The sequence below is a fragment of the Vanacampus margaritifer genome, chromosome 8 (genome assembly GCF_051991255.1).
Source record: "Vanacampus margaritifer isolate UIUO_Vmar chromosome 8, RoL_Vmar_1.0, whole genome shotgun sequence".
NCBI lineage: Eukaryota > Metazoa > Chordata > Actinopteri > Syngnathiformes > Syngnathidae > Vanacampus > Vanacampus margaritifer.
In genome coordinates, this window is record NC_135439.1 from 10,656,864 (window position 1) to 10,673,088 (window position 16,225).

The 16,225-nt window shown below is 39.5% G+C and overlaps 3 protein-coding genes across 4 annotated transcripts; all 3 read right to left on the bottom strand.

Annotated features, from left to right (window-relative positions):
• Positions 1-942: 942 nt before the first annotated feature.
• abhd14a (abhydrolase domain containing 14A) lies at positions 943-3,654 on the bottom strand. The gene is made up of 5 exons (XM_077573371.1): positions 3,286-3,654; positions 2,468-2,748; positions 2,261-2,376; positions 1,810-2,045; positions 943-1,658 (listed from the first exon to the last, which is right to left on the bottom strand). Exons 2-5 carry the CDS (start codon positions 2,728-2,730, stop codon positions 1,476-1,478), a joined length of 798 nt encoding a protein of 265 aa, XP_077429497.1. The 5' UTR covers positions 2,731-2,748; positions 3,286-3,654; the 3' UTR covers positions 943-1,475.
• A 730-nt stretch (positions 3,655-4,384) lies between these two features.
• hyal2b (hyaluronidase 2b) lies at positions 4,385-10,897 on the bottom strand. Its single transcript, XM_077573816.1, has 3 exons — positions 10,475-10,897; positions 8,946-9,901; positions 4,385-6,459 (listed from the first exon to the last, which is right to left on the bottom strand). Exons 2-3 carry the CDS (start codon positions 9,870-9,872, stop codon positions 5,983-5,985), a joined length of 1,404 nt encoding a protein of 467 aa, XP_077429942.1. The 5' UTR covers positions 9,873-9,901; positions 10,475-10,897; the 3' UTR covers positions 4,385-5,982.
• A 1,137-nt stretch (positions 10,898-12,034) lies between these two features.
• tusc2b (tumor suppressor 2, mitochondrial calcium regulator b) lies at positions 12,035-16,030 on the bottom strand. Of its 2 annotated transcripts, XM_077573817.1 has the most exons (4): positions 15,882-16,030; positions 15,102-15,330; positions 13,573-13,693; positions 12,124-12,896 (listed from the first exon to the last, which is right to left on the bottom strand). In XM_077573817.1, exons 2-4 carry the CDS (start codon positions 15,248-15,250, stop codon positions 12,831-12,833), a joined length of 336 nt encoding a protein of 111 aa, XP_077429943.1. In that variant the 5' UTR covers positions 15,251-15,330; positions 15,882-16,030; the 3' UTR covers positions 12,124-12,830. The 2 variants fall into 2 exon arrangements, with proteins under 2 accessions (XP_077429944.1, XP_077429943.1); XM_077573818.1 differs by lacking the exon at positions 15,882-16,030 and having other exon boundaries at positions 12,035-12,896; positions 15,102-15,329.
• Positions 16,031-16,225: the final 195 nt, after the last annotated feature.

Consider the following 16,225-nt stretch of genomic DNA (forward strand, 5'->3'; position numbering starts at 1 on the left):
CTTTTTATTAACCCTGAGGTCTATTACATTACTACTGTAAGTATACAGTAAAATATTGCCCATTATGGTGGTATGTACTAGCTAATTTTGAGATGGTAATGTAAACAAATTTAAGAACCACTGATAAAGAACAATGACTATTTCAACATATGCCCCTTTTCTAATTTGAATACCTTCCCCTCCTAAGGTATCCCTAAATTCCTGCAGCGGTTTTACCGTAATACCCGGGTATTCGCGTGAGCGTTTCCAGAACGAGTTCTGCCCTGTTTTGCCACACATTTCTAGGTCCTGTGAATCTGCGCCATTAGTGTTGCCCTTTGTATCTTGGAAAGCACTTAATTTTATTCCACAAACAGTGTAAAAAACATTAGTGATACACCCAGTCCTACAAGTGACATTTGTAAATGATTCATTAACAGGCTCAAATCGGACCCGTTTCTAATATTGGGGTTACCTCGTAGCTACACAAGGGGGGTATATTTTCATTAATAATCCCACATCCTGCCCTTCTTTGATGGTTACAGAGTTTCCTGTACAATGTCTGCTGACACCATCAGTTTAACAACCGGGCTGATTCCAAAGTGCTGTTTAAATGGAAAATTCCTGTCAATTATTTATTCAGTATTTTACAACTACACCGTCTCCAGGCCGTCTTAAGTAACGGATTGACAACTGGGGTGATTCCAAAGTGCTGTTTAAACGTCAATGTTGCTTCTAGTGAAAGAAAAAAAAACACCTTGGAGGAAGTCAGTGATTGCAGACGAAGCACCAGAACCCGTGACTTTGCACGAGTAGCTACTAATGTACTGCGTGAGTTGAACATAAATGTTGTAATCCCTTAGACATTATTCTGTGTAAGAGAAATACTCAGTAAAAAAAAAAAGTCTCTAAAAGCAGACTAATTTACCTGAAAATAGCTGTACAAACTCACTGCAAACGCTGTATATTAGATGTTACTTTATTATCATAATACATAAACATTTTTTAAACATGAACTTCCTCACATTTTTCATTGCAAAGCGCATCTGTTTTTGCTTTGTTTTTCATCTTTTGCGCTCAGCTAGAATAGCTGAAATAAATACAGACCAGCTGGATTGACTGAAATGAATACCGACCACTAACTTTTCCTGGAGCACATGCACCTGCTGCTGCTACATTTTGCACAATTTACAGCAATCAACTCGCATGTCACCTACAAAAATGGCAACACTGATGCAAACTCAATCCTTTTTTCTTTCTTTTTTTTTTGCATGCAAAGAGAACTATCACGCGACTGTACAAGGGGATCTTATTGCACATATTGTTTTAATGATGATGAATAAATTATACATAGTCAGAAATCTTCATCTTATTGTCTCATGACAATAACTTTTTGTACTCTTATTTTGCCAAAGCAAGCCCACTAAAACTCATACCAGGCAAAAACTCAAGTCCCTCCTCATTTTTCCTTTTTTCATCTTTGGCCGCAGCACATCTCACTTCAGCTTGCCCAGAAAGTCGATCAGCCCTTGGTGAAAGGCTCCGGGTTTGTCCATGTAGCACGCGTGGCGAGCTCCGTCCAACTTGAGCACAACGTGATGAGGAAGCTGGGCCAGGTTCTTGTGGGACTGGGCGCCCAGATTAGTGTCCAGGGCCCCGAACACAATGAGGGTGGGTGTCTGAGGAGTACATTACAGAGTCAAAATATGACTAGTTGATTAGCTTTGCATATAGATTAATAGTAAACCTTTTAATATAAAATGTATTAAAAGTGTGTCGTATGCCTACCTTACAATGATTAGATTATTGTGTTGTGGCATTTTTCCTCACCTGGATATTCTGATACTGTTGCGGCGTGTAGCTGCGAGTGCCGACAGGCGCTATGGGAACGAAGCCTCGCAGCTGCGCGTTGCTCTTCATGAGGAATGGGACGGAATAATGTCCGCTCATGGAAGGACTCACAAGCACTGCTGCCCTCACACCTAATGACTCCATGAACCTGGAGAGCAGGTCCACTCGAGACTGATCCGTCTTCAGGGCCTCAGAGTCGGGTGATTTACCATAACCTGAAAAAAAAAAAAAGTATTGAGAGATTACAGATATATAACTATAATTTATAAGCGAAATAGGGATGACCATTCTCATTGGGCATACAAAATAATTATTTTTTTAAACCACAAGAGGGCACATTGCACATTGCGTAGGCCTGTGCTATCACATTTTAACTGAGCATGTACAGCTAGCTCAATTGACCTTCTCTAAACTTGACTGATATTTGTACCTGGCAGGTCCATGGCTAAGGCCTGATATCCATTAGTCGCAAGTAGGGCCATGGTACCAAGTTCTTCCCATGTTTTGGATGTGAAGGCCTGGCCATGAAGAAGCACCACTTGCAACCTGCAATAAGATATAACGATATCTCATCTGAGAATCCACCTCACTTACGAATTTAAGTCGTAAGTGAGAGTTAAAGAGACGTTGCGCTCACCTGGGCAGTATCTGCCGTCCAGCTCCGTCAATGGGTAAAGCTTCCCGGAAGAACAGTGGCGGGTCACCAGGCAGCTGTCCTGTGCGAACTGACACATTGATGTTGAGAAGCGGAGGCGGTGATGTCACCGAGAGTCCAAGTCTTTTTGCGTTGAGGGATGGCTCCATGCTGCCATGACGCATGGAAGGCAGCAGCAGGTACAGTAGTAAGGTGGCCATCAACACCATGCCCAGGACCACCATTCGATTACGCAGGAAATTCATTTATGCGAGATGAACGACCTGGAAAAAGTGGTGAGAATTGCATTCAAATGGATTTTATTTATACCTCTTATTTGTTCAAATGTGTCTGAACATCAAAACATATACAGTATATGAATTGTTAAGTAATTAAATGTTATCCATGACATATTAACATATACTTGCAATTATTTCTGACCACAGTGAACACTTCAAATACACACACTTGAAAACTAATCGGTAGAATTAAGTATCATCTGGACAATATGATGAACATTGCTGGATTACAACTTCCTCCTTTAAAAAAAAAACAATCACTGATTTTATACTGTTACTAAATGTGCGTGTAGTTTACAGTAGTGTAAAACCGCATCTGTCCAAAATTTCGGTTAAGAGGCAAAACAAGGCAAGCCTAGTATGATGAAGTATTTCTACAGCACTGTACTACAACCATAACATTGTTAAATACCTCAGCCCATCACATCCGCAGGTGAAAGAAAGCTAACAATATTAGCTAAGCATGCTATGCGTCTCAATGGGATGCTGAAGATTAATTAGTAGGATCTGAGTCAAACATACCGGAACAAGAGAAGTCACTGCAGGACAGTCACTGACGATAAGACGATTCTGTTGTCTTTATCGTCATGTCTTCCGATTCAAACCTGTCGGGTTAACGTAAGCTGTTTTTAAGAGGCTTGACGTTGGTTAGCTTAGTATTCTTCAATGCAAGACCATCAAAAGAAAATTAGTGCATCTATTCTAGCAGACACTCGATGCGTACTTCGTAACGTTAGAAACTAGGTCGTGCACAGTTGTTTACTTTGCAAATGAACGACAAAGGCATCTGTGATAGCTGCTGTCATAGACGAAGGTTGATAAACATAAATTAGCTCTATATTACGCGTCATGTTAAAACACTGGCCTTTAAACGTTTGTTGCTAGACGGACCACATTACTTGTTGCACACAACAAACGGCAATGCGGTACGTAATTTCCTTTAACTATTACTGCTTAATCGTGTGTGTAAAATATGATTTTGTCAGGTTGCTATTCAAGATATGTTCTTGAATGTAACTTTGTGTCAAATTGTCTCTATAAAAGCAATTTCATTAAAAAAAAAAGCATGTGTGTAAAATATCCTATTCTAATGCTAACAAACATGAAGTGTAATACTATATACGACGCATTCAACAAAAGAGGAACAAAATAGTGCCTCGACTGAACAGTTTTTCTTTAACTCTGCACCTGATATAACCTGCAAAAAAGGCTTTTGCCTTATAAATATTGTATTGAAAATAGTCAACTCGGTAGTAATTTTTCATGCAAGCTTTTTTTATTTATTTATTTTTTTTTATTAACAAAAACGTTCCAAATTTCCCCCCAGATTTATGTTTTTCGTGCTGGACTTAAAATAAATATCCCATAAATCTTTAGTTGTAAAATAACCAGAGATGGTTGACGGTTAATTTTTATCATAATAAACTAATTTTATGTAATAAGGTTAACTCTGGAAAACACATCTGCAATGGATTCTTATTGAATTTATATGGAGAGATATTGAGAAATTTTTCTTATGAATATTTCAAAATGTAGTGTTGATTGGTTGATTTGATCAAAAAAAAAGTTTTGCAAGAAAAAGTGGTTTTGTTTAGAGAAGACAAAATAATTACTGTACAAGTTCAACATATTTCAAATGCATTTTAATGTAAAAACAAAATAAAAAAACCGTACCTGATCAAATGAGAACATTAAATAGTCAGATACTTAATTAAAAACATGTAATCAAACATTGTTTGTTTTCCTGGTATGGTTTCAGACTATAATAAATGTGAGCAATACTAATCTTGCAAACACTCCAAAAAATGTACCTGTAAATACCAAATGAAAAATATCAATGCACTGTTCGTCCCTGTACAAACTTTATGCAGCAGCCTCTTGCTCAACAGAAAACGTGTTAAAGTGCAGAATTCCATAAAGTTTGCAGCATTGTAAACATTTTGCAATAGCATTTGTGATATCCCTTTTACTGCCTATACATTTATGTGGCACAATACACTTTTGCACACTGGCATCATGAATAAATACAGAACCTATTTTGCATATAAACTGTCCAGCTAGCGCCAGCTAGCAATGACTTAACAAATATACTGTATGATGATGTATCTTCAGTAGTCGCTTGTCGTCACAGCTGCATTTTCAGGAACTCGGACAGGAAAACAGCATGCAAGCACTTAAAATTGAAATTGAGCCCAAAATGATACATATACTGCATTTGGAAGTCAATTAAACAGGTTTTTCATAAAAAAAATGTAAGGAGTCTTTTTTCATAGCAGGACAAGAAAATTCTCAATTCTACATGAAAGTATATATTCATTATTAAAAGGCTTCATAACCTTTACTTTTCTTGTCCTCTTCCTAATACTCATACAATTGTCCTATGACAAACTGAAATGCATTTGTACCGTTACAAGACACTAAACCAATACAAGGCTGAGATGAAGACTGCATTAAAAACTTCCGTAGCATCAGTAAACAAAGAAACTCTTGACTGCAACGTCACGCTTCTCAAATAAATCAGCTCAGGTCCAGCCACATTGTTTTGGAGCGTTAATTAAAAATAAAAATAAAAAAAACATACAGCCAGGTTTTGGTCAAGCTATCGGCGGTTTAAAAAAAATGGTAGAATTATAAACACAAAAATATTATTTCAAGAAACTTCAGAAATGATTGTTGGCTGGAGCAGGAAAACAAGTTGGAGGTGAACAGAAAATGCAGATACTGATATGTGAAATGTTGAAATGATTATTCTAATATGAAAGATGGCTAATTCGGCACCTTGTGGCATAATGAAATGTTCATCTTTCAGAACACCAACGTGATTAAGATTAAAGCGTGTTTGCGTTGCAATAAAAAGGTAAAAAAAAAAAAGTGCTGTCATTTGTACTTATAATGCTTCTACTTACGTTTCCAGTAATAAGGAAAAAAAGTGTCTCTCAATACATTCTGCGGTCGAGTATCTCACCATCTGGAGGTCAAGGACAGCATGGCGCATGAGAGAAACATGACATCATATTATTCTTGTTAAAAGGGTGCTGGGAGGGCAAAGGAAAAAAGAAGATGAAAATCTGGCTACCGTACAAAATAATGGATCCACTGGTTATTCAGCAGCAGCGTTATTATGAATGAGGAATTTGGAGCCATTTCATGTCAAACAAGCCCAACTGTTGTTTTTTTGTTTGGCACGAGCAGTGAATATTTTTAGCTTGCTTCATTTCCTCACTGCAACAGAGTGAGGAGTCCAAGCGGGACCAAAAAGTAAAGCGACAATGTTCCCAGAACAGAGGAGGCTTTATTCTGCCCCGTGGCTCGGAGCGCGCAAGCCTCCCCGTGGTAGCCGGTGTAGCACTGGCACTGGAAGTGTTGACGGAAAAGAGCCAGCTCGGCCTCGCCGGGCTTGCCGCTCACCTTCAGGCCGCCGTCCTGTCGGGCGATGCCGTGCGTGCTCGGGCTGAGGTGCAAGTACACGTCGGCGTCCGGCTGACTGCGCTGGCAGCGGCCGTGCAGGTTGCACCGCGCCAGGCTGCACTCCTCCGCCGCCGTGGACGCGTTGAGCAGGTAGCGGCCCAGCGCCCCCATGAGGAATTCTTTCAGGTCCGAGCAGCTGCTTTCGCTCGAGTAGGACGAGTCGCCCCAGAAGATGACTCCCGCCGCTCCCAGGGCGACGCTCTCGCCGATGGTGGAAACCAGATCTGTCTGTAAAAGGCAACCGCGGCAGCTCACATAATGGCCACGATGAACTTAGAAACATTTTTCTTACATAAAAACAAAGATTCAAAGGCCACTTAAAATTATTAGAATTATTTTTAACTTTAACTTATTTATTCATCACGGTCAAATCAATGAAGAAATGATATGGCAAAAATAGTTGAGGATGAATTTTTGAGGTTTTGGGTTGATCCCTGTGTGCCACTACAGGTCGTCCTCTACGCTGAGCAGCAGCTGAATCCCAACTCAACATTCTAAACCACAACAAGAACAATCTGCAGTAAACTGACCACATTGAAGAACTATTCATGTGATGTTCTCACTAATCGGACCTTGGCACTGAAGCAAATTGATGAAACCATTTTTGTTTCTGAAACTGAATTATAAGGCTGTGCAATTAATCGAAATTCAATTACTACACTCCACAATTACAAAATCGGCATAATCGTGAACAAAAATAAAAGATGATCAATACTAATTTTAAGCCGTTTAAATTTATATATTTGAACCTTTTTATTTAAAAATGACTAGTTTAATAAATCTTGATTGGTCCAAAGGAACTTGCATAATTATATAGCGTTTCAGATAAATGTATTTGTCTTAAACATTTTCGTGTTTTGTACCAAAAAACAAATGATTGTCCTAATCGGCATTTCAATTATTACTAAATTAATCGTGATCAATATTTTCTTAATAATCAAGCAGCCCTACTGAATTATCTTGATCTCCACCCACAGTGTTACTGACAGTTACTATTTTAGCTGTAAATGTATGTGTTTTTGCATAGCTAGAAACATTTAATCCACCCTTTAAAAAACAAAAAAAACATTGTGGCCATGTCCCCAAATTTTTTTTAGTATATGCTGTGGGCCGCTAAAAAATGTATGGGGGGGACTGCAAAAGGCCCCCGGGCTGTAGTTTGGACATCCACTGCTCTAAATTTAAATGCCCTAAACGTTGTACAGTACAGAAACCAACTTAAATGGATTTTCTTGAAATATATCCATCCATCCAATATTCTCTGGGGCTTGTTCTCATTAGGGTTGCAAGTGAGTGATGCCATGTGTGCGTCTCACATTTGAAAATATAAAATACCTTATTTGATAGCAGCTAAGAAGAGTACTTGCTTACTCGCATAAAGACACAATCAACAATTTATACTTCAATTAACTTAACATGCAAGTTTTAGGAACGTGGGCCAACAAGCAAATTCCACACCGGAAGGCCTGAGCTGAGATTTGAACCCAAACCCCAGAACTGTGAAGTAGATGTGCCGAGCACTCGTTCACCATGCTGGCTTAGAATAAATGTAGGCTTTCTCGTTGAATTTTTGTGACGTCCCCACAAAATGTACCAATGATGGCGCAAAGGAAACATGGTGATAACCACAGGACAGGAAATGGAAGTTACTGCAATGGAAGAAAGCGGTACAACATGGCTGAAGTGACAAAAGGTCAACATCAACAATAAAAGACCACCACTGTCCTTTTCTTACAAGTTAAAGATATATATGATTAATAGGGGTGGGAATCTTTGAATGTCTCACGATTCGATTCCAATTTTTGAGTCCGCGATTAAAATCAGAATCGATTTTCGATTAAAAAAGATTTTGGATTCAAAATGATTTGATTGACAATGATTTTTGCTTCAATCAATAGATGTGCAAGGAATTCTAATGATCTACTTCAGTCTGACTCGCTAATGCTAATTAGCGCGCTACTCGCGGCACTTTTATCACTCAAAAGAACAGCTCCAAGCTGAAAAAAAACCAACAACTTTTATTGGAATAACTTGATCGTGAATTTTTCCTTCTACTCTCTAATGTGGCTACAACTTAACAGTGTATTAGACCTCGTGGAACCACACTGCCCCTCGGTGGCCAAACCGGATACAACATGAACAGCGCTCCAAATAAAGCCACACACAGACAAAGGCAAGACCGTATAAAATAATTTAAATAAAATCGATTTTGGGACATTTTAAATCGATTCTGAATCATACTAAATGAGAATTGCACACCCCTAATGATTAATGGCCATACAAATACAGTGTGCTGCAATTTGTTTTACAATAATACATCGCTACATTTAGAATTTTATAGATACCCAAGGCTAAAAATCAAGCCTCTCAAAACATCCACACTGTGCTTTAATGTTGCCCATATCATCCCCCTCTTTGTGGCAATCCACTTCTTCTTTGACAATCACGCTATGTTTTTGTGGTTCAATTCAAAATACGTAAAGCATTTGGCATGCGGGGCCTCAAAACAGTACAGTTTGCTGTTGGTGTGTGAGGTGAATTCATGATTTTACTTTTTGTGACATTTATGGTGCACAGTGAGATTGTAATGTAAAACAAATTTCACACTTGTATGGCTTAAAAACGTTAGTGTACAGTCAACCAATATTTTATGGTGGTGCACACCTGACTGACATGTGAACCTAAGCCCCGTGATGTAACATAATCCAACTCACCTCAGTGAGGCGAGTCATCTGATTGATGTACGTAGGTCGAGTGTAGACGAAAACCGGGCGGGCCAATCCCTCGCCAACAGACGCCAGGCGCATGGCCTCCTTCACCCTGTTGCGCACGAAGAGGCGCCCGTAACGTGTTGAAGTCAGCACGGACCCCATGTATATGGAGGGGAAAAGCGCCGTGCACTCCATCCACAGCCAGTTGAGCTGGTCGTTGCGGGCCATCTCCAGCTGGGGGCAGCGACCCGTGTAATTCTTCAGGCCGTTCCTGTAGTCGTGGTTGTAGCAATCCGGAAACAAGTAGAAGCCCCACAGTTGATTGGGCCTCAAATTCTTTGCAAGTTTCAGCGTTTCCAGCATGAATTTGCGAGCGGACAGCTCAAACTCCTGCTGGGCCACTTTTGAAGCTTGCTCCTGGCTCCATGCCGGGTTCTTCTCCAGCACCATCTCTCGGGATTTACTTCGATAAATGTCTTTAGAATCCCAGTTCCTGATCCACAGTGGGCGCCACTCTTCCCAGTCGATAACAGCCAAACCTTTGGCCTTCGGCTCGCGTATGTATTTCTGCACACCTTCTGGCATCTTTTCGTAATGTTCAACCAGGCTGGCAAGCTGCGGAAGGCCGCCGTTAACTGCAGTGCCATCGTGCTCATAATAAGGGTACAGGCCGAGGCGCTCTTTGTAGAATATGGTCAAGTTTTGTCGGACGAAGCCCTCGTTTGGCGAGGCCACGATATGAAACTGGTCCAAGGGTAAAGTGACACCGTGCCTGGGGGCACAGTCCTGCGTGGGGGCATTCCAAACCAGGAGAACCGGTGTCTGGGAATATAAAGGCCATCTTGTTTGCTTTGCGTGAGTCGCACACACACCCGCCGTCCATGTTGTTGTCACGGTCAGGATCAAGCAGTGCAGCCAGATAGCCTCCATGGCCAACGCTCACCTTTTCTCCTGTGACTCTGCCAAGAAGAACACATACATACAACAATACTTTAGTTTTAGTTTGAGCCATTATTGTAGTTTCTTATTCTTTCTTTTTTCATTCAGGGGAAACTTCCCCTATTTACTTTTTGTGTTTTTAAATACTACGAGCCTCATCGTGTTTTGGAGTCATAGTTTGTGGTATAGTTATTAATAAAGGCAGTTTTAAACACTTTTTTCAGGGATCAATTACTGAGTATATCAAATGCTTATGAAGATTTTTTTTTATCATTTTCTTAAAAAGACAAAAATATTATTAGCATTATTTAAAGAATATATCAATTTGAAAATTAATCATCGACAGTCCGCAAACGCATCATTTGCGTTTTGTTGTGTAACTTAAAGTGATAGCTTCAAATCCTTTAAAAATAATAAAAATAAATACCTGTCAAGGTCCATACCTCTACTGCATACGTTACTTTTGACAGTTACGTTAGTTTTAAATGAACTGACCACCGGGTTTAGCTCCAAGCGGAATCTTTCAAATGTGCCGAGTTAGCTCAACGTGTCTGCTCAGCTCAGTCAGATCTGTTCAACTTCCTTCTACTCACCGATTGATAACTGGCTTTTCCACGAGCCTGCCATGAGAAATACAACCGTCATAATTCTTCAGTGCATGCTGTTCATTTAAATTAAAATCAAACTTTGGACTCGTGAGACCGCCGCAGGAGATATGACTGGAACGACGTTTTTCATTAACAGACCAGATATCCGATCTCACTGTAGGGGGGTGTCCAAGTAGACACACGTTAACAATGCGATAATTTCCTTTCTATTTCGGATTATAAAAGTTATTCTTTGTTAGTTGCTAAAACAGTTTACCACTAACGCATAGTTTCGTACTCATTAAATCAATATTGCTCAATTATTGATACCGCAAAGATAAAAGTCCACCCCCACAGATAAAGCCAATCGTTGGTTCCTCAATCGCTGCTGTCCACTGACTTGGCGGAAACAACTTCCGGTGAGGGAAGAAAAAACAGCAGCTGATGAATGGTTCCTAGGATGCGCCTAGTTTACTCGCGAAATGTATTTTCTTTAAGTGATCTCTCACAAGTTAAATATTATATTGTACGTATATTATACAGCACATAAACTAATACATTGTTTACGCTCATTACACCTCTTTGAGGGAAGTGATTTTGCGATAATATATCAAAGTATATCTTACCTCCTCTCAAAAATCTGGATAATTAGAATACAGCAGTTGTATATTTCTTTGAAGGTTTCCTTCTAATCTAAGTGTGGTCGTGTCCGCTGAATAGATGAAATGAGTTGTAATCCACCTTTGGCTCTTATTTAAATATCCAGCAGACTCCACCTCTGATTGCCTTGAAAGGCCTCACCAGTTGGGCGTCAACTGCACTGGAATTATAACTATCATTTAGTCAATGTTTTATTAGTCATCATCTCACCAAAGCATGTTATATATTTCGAAACTAAATGTCCGATTGTACACATTACACAAGGTTTCATGTCTCTACACTTTGTAGAGTAGAATTACCAGTATTAATGTCATTGCTGTATTGTAGACATAAAGACAATTGAGAACTTGTAAGTGGCTCCACATATCCAGACCATACTCACAAGACATAAAGACATAAAAATAAAAAAAAATCATAATTAAGAACCATTTTTGAAAAAGCAATAAAAATGGGATTTGAATTCAGTACAGCCCTGATTCATCTCTTTATCCGTTAAAGATGACAATATTGAGGAGCTTTGCTGAAAGCATTTTCCCATGGAAACATTAATGATCTTTGCAGACCTCTGCCTCTCCTTCAGCACGCACGCAACTCTGCCTTTAAGAAAATCGCTTGGCCTTGCAATTTCCTTTGCAGGTGGGTCAGGTATTAAGTCATCAGTGGGGGTCAATAACGTAAGATTTAAGTACAATTACATTTGATGTTGTTGAGGTTGGATTATTGTCAAATAGCTCATTTAAAACAGTGGACAAACTAAGACAATAATAAACGCATTTGGGGATTTTTGTTATTAAATTAAACACACAATTGGGAAATACCACTAGAGCAGAATTAAAGCTCATCTTTGATGTTGTGAAATATAAATGAAATGATTAAATTCAGTCATTCCTCACAAGTTGGAATTGAAAAGGTTATTGTGATGCATTTGAACTGGATGTCCCGCAAACTACATAAAACAATTTTAATGTTGAAAAATAAAACCCAAAACACAGTGATGCATTTCATAGTGTATTAAAAAAAAAAAGTTATAATAAATTAAATGTGAAATACCGTATGCAGAGAAGCAGCAACGCACACACTCAGCTCTCACGGCGGGCGTCTATACTAATGTTCCGTGTGTGACATCTAGCCAAAATCATTGAAGCAATTCATTTTAATTGGAGGGCTACTGATTGTCAACTCCCTTCCTTATTACAAGCAATCATCGGACCCTTTCCCCATGCATAGCAAAGTCAAAAAGAAAAAGAAAGAATAAACAATGCTTAAGTGTGCAACTACTTTCCTTCTGTAGATAATACGACATGTGGGGAAGGAGTTGGTAATAATCCCCTTAAAGAGTTCAGTGAATCATACCTGAAAATAATCTGCAGCAATCAATTCAGGAGCCGAACACGTCCCATGTCTTGCAACACCACACTTACATGCACACACACACACACACACCATGTAAACCGAGTATGTTTTCCCAACTTGGCGCCATCCTACATCTCTCCCATTGGTGATCTATAAAGCGTCGCTAACAACAGATCACATGCAGAGGCTCAGCTCACATGACATCATCTTGACCACAGATGCACTTCAAATATATCAAGAGATGTGGTGGTGTGTTGTCGGAACGTTTCTGGTCTCCAGGTTGCAGGGGGGGAAACCGCGGGACGGAGCTGACACGGCGTGTTTGTCTAAAGACGCTTCTTGGACATCGTCAGACTTCACAAAGGACGACGGGGAAATCTACGTGGATGCACGGGAGGTCCAGCTTGATGATTCCCTGCAAGAGACAAAGAGCGTGTGTATAATCTTTACATAGAGCAAACGGCTGGACTGTAACCAGCAGTTTCTCATCTCAACTTCTGATTGTATATTTACAAGATTTTATGGTATTAGGATCTTCATTAGCTTTGGCAGACACCTTCACTATTTGTCATTTCCATCATTATGTTTAACAAGTTTATAAAAAGTTAAACAGGTTTGCCATTTACAATCTTTGTCTTAATAGATTGGGGAAGATTTTTGATTTTTATTTTATTTTAAAAATATATACATAAACACAGAATCATTTCACGAAATGTGTGCCTGCACAGATGATCAAACGCTGTAGTATATATGCCAGGCCTGAAGGGGCGCTGTAACGCTGCCAGTGGAATTAACAAAAAACAGAACATTGAGCATGTGCAACGTAAACGTATAACAATGGCAGCAAATTCGAAGCGAACAACCAAAAACGCAAGGCCCGCTTTTTTTCTAATTTATTTGCCCTGGGACTTGGTTTCAAAATATTCAGGATCCCCAAATGCCAGTTCCATGTGAACGAAACATAGACCCAATAAAATGTAAAAAATAAACTTCTGTGGATGGGCTGTGATCAATTATAAGTGCTACATTCTTTCCAAAATCGTTTCAGAAAATTGTCAAATGCGCATCGTTAATTTCAGCGCACTCCTCACCTGAGGTGTCAAGTTTTTGTAAATCCTCCTCAGTTTGGCTTTTTTACGGCCATTTTTTGTCACAATAGTCTCTTCGTAGAACTCGTGGGCCAGGTCGCCATCTTCATCCAGGAACAAAGAACTGCGGCGAGAGAGAGAGAGGGGTAAGAGTAAATCTTTTGTGAGGTTCCGAGAATTGCTAAATTGAGCCGATTTAAAGGGCTTCAGATGTGTTTATCGTTCATGTGGGGTGCAGGTGGACGAAAAGCAGCTTCCGGTTCGACCCCTGGATGGGATGAGTGAGGAAGATGATTCTCCTGAGCCCAAGATCAGGGCTGCTGGGGGTCCAAAGCTTTTCTAACTATTATTAAAAAATGCACAGCCGTTTAAAGTGCGAGTAGGACCCACAGACTCTGAGAAATTTGGCTTTTAAGATGTTATTAACTAACTATTTCCTTTGCTTCAACTACCATCTATTAATATGGGGAATTGTGTGAAAAAGTGTGACTAAGATGACCAAAACTAATTTGACCTTTATTCTGTGCTGCGGATGGGAGGTGAGTAGCGCTCTGCTTTATGGTGTGTTTCTTTTTTTTTTTTTTCCCTTTTTTCTTTAATTCAACATAAAGCAGTGACACAAAAGCAAATTTTGCATGAAAAAAGATGTCTTCTATTCCTTAGTATTGTTTTGGGAATAATTTTCCTGCATGTGTGTGGCTTTGGGCATCACCTGTCATTTTTTTATATTCTTGGCTGTTTGGTATTCATTTGTATAATCCAGGTCTTCATTTTGTCATCCATTTTCCTCTTGCGGCCACCCCTGTCAAGGTTGGCTACAGTTGTGAGGACCTTGAACTTTAAAATAATACATGCAATTTGTAGTTGACTCTTTAGACAGGCAGAATGACTGATTGTAAGTTTGAAGACACCTCTGATCCAATGGAGAGACTGTACTTTAGTTTAAAAATATCCCTATGGTCAAATTATTTTCAAAGTATTCCATCATTTTGTTCCAGGTCTGTTTCATTAGTTTGTTTTTTTACACAATTCAAAAGCAATGCCTGATTTTCATTGGTTTATTTTCAGTTAATTTATATGTAATATATTTTGTCATTTTCAAGTTATTTCAGTGACCACAGTGGATTTATTTATTTCATTAAAAGAGAGGTACCAACCTACAAGTTTGTCCATGTATGTAATTTTGTACAAGGCACTTGCGGTTCTCTACCTTAGTGTCTCTTTTACCTTTTGGAAGAAAAATTGAAATTTGCAACAGTACGGCAAACAACAATGAGCAATAACTGCTGTTTTCGGTGTCGAACCTTACACTAACCTAACCCCAATTGATCAATTACAAACATCACCAGCTGACATGGACAAAGTATGTGTGAGATTTTTTTCTGAACTAACACAAGTACAATAATTTGATTGCAGTAGTTTGCTTAAGTTGTCAAAATAGTCACATCCTGGCTCATAGGTGCATTTTTGATGGGTTAAGATAAACGCATACGGTGTAGCTAGAGAGATGCTGCTGCGGAGGAGCCACTTACCTTCGCCTGGTAAACACAAAAGGTGTTGCGCCTGGGAAACTTCGCGCTCTCGCCAGTGACTGCTCATTTCCATCTTTGGCTTGGTCATCGCCACTTCCTGAGCCAGAGAAAGGCCAAAATCCTTTGGATTTGGAGCCGCTGCCACCCATCTTCAGCTGCAGCACATAATTTACTTGGGCGGTGCTCTTAACAGTTGAATGTGACACCACTGGATGTGATACCTGGGAAACTAACAGACCAAAGAGATGTTTCTTTATTTTGATATAATAGATATGATGGTATGCATTAAAATTGAACTGTATGTACAAATCTGATCCTGAGTTACCATTGTATTAATAAAAAGTGGTAAATCGAAGGGGGAACAATCTGAAACACCAGGTAAAACAAGGAAAGAGTAAGCATGATAATATATTAAAATACAAAATAACTCTTGTATTTGTATCAAGAAGAGCCTAAAATAAATCAACCATGTGGGTGTAACGCGGAAAGCGAAAACATATTAGCCGAGTTCCCGGCAGGAAAGGCGAAGCTAAGCAGGCTAGCTCGGCTTGACTACAATTACTGACAGTGTAAGTAACATGTCCAAATTTTACCAAAGCTATAAAACATAATTACACTACACGTTTTCTACTCTCTAACACGACTACACAACAGCAACAGCGTACCGTATGACATTAACTCAGGTCAGATTGCACTTTAGTGGTTTACAGAATGACGCTGTCAAAAGCTACGATTTAGAAAAAATGACAACTGTGGAATTCAGCTTTGTCAATAACATACCGAGCGAGGCCTTTGATCGTTTTTGAAAAATGTATGTTTTTCTTGACGAACTCGACTTAACAGCTCTAAAATTGGATGCACTTCACTAGACCTAGCAAGAGCGGTAGTTAGCGAGAAAAGCTATTGGATGTGATTCTTTGCTTTTTGGACGCTGGTGAGGGCGCCTTATCAAAACGCACCGCCCCCTGTAGGACAGGAGCTAAACTGCTCCATTACAGTACAGTACAGTATGCTGAACTATTAGAAGAAAGCGCTGGCCAGCGTCTTATATTAATCAGGCCGCACATTTAATGGGGGGCTATTTTAATGCATAATTCATAAAATTGAAAAGCATATACGTAGTT

Bases quoted from the DNA above. Each gene is read 5' to 3' on its own strand.
- abhd14a (XM_077573371.1), bottom strand. From the start codon at position 2,730: ATGAATTTCCTGCGTAATCGAATGGTGGTCCTGGGCATGGTGTTGATG. The intron at 2,046-2,260 runs GTACAAATATCA...TTTTTTTTTCAG, and splicing joins CTTAGCCATGGACCTGCCAG to GTTATGGTAAATCACCCGAC. The intron at 1,659-1,809 runs GTGAGGAAAAAT...TGTACTCCTCAG, and splicing joins AACAGTATCAGAATATCCAG to ACACCCACCCTCATTGTGTT.
- hyal2b (XM_077573816.1), bottom strand. From the start codon at position 9,872: ATGGAGGCTATCTGGCTGCACTGCTTGATCCTGACCGTGACAACAACA. The intron at 6,460-8,945 runs GTGAGTTGGATT...TGCCTTTTACAG, and splicing joins AGATGACTCGCCTCACTGAG to ACAGATCTGGTTTCCACCAT.
- tusc2b (XM_077573818.1), bottom strand. From the start codon at position 15,250: ATGGGTGGCAGCGGCTCCAAATCCAAAGGATTTTGGCCTTTCTCTGGC. The intron at 13,694-15,101 runs GTAAGTGGCTCC...CTCTCGCCGCAG, and splicing joins TTTGTGTTTACCAGGCGAAG to TTCTTTGTTCCTGGATGAAG. The intron at 12,897-13,572 runs GTGAGGAGTGCG...TGTCTCTTGCAG, and splicing joins ACAAAAACTTGACACCTCAG to GGAATCATCAAGCTGGACCT.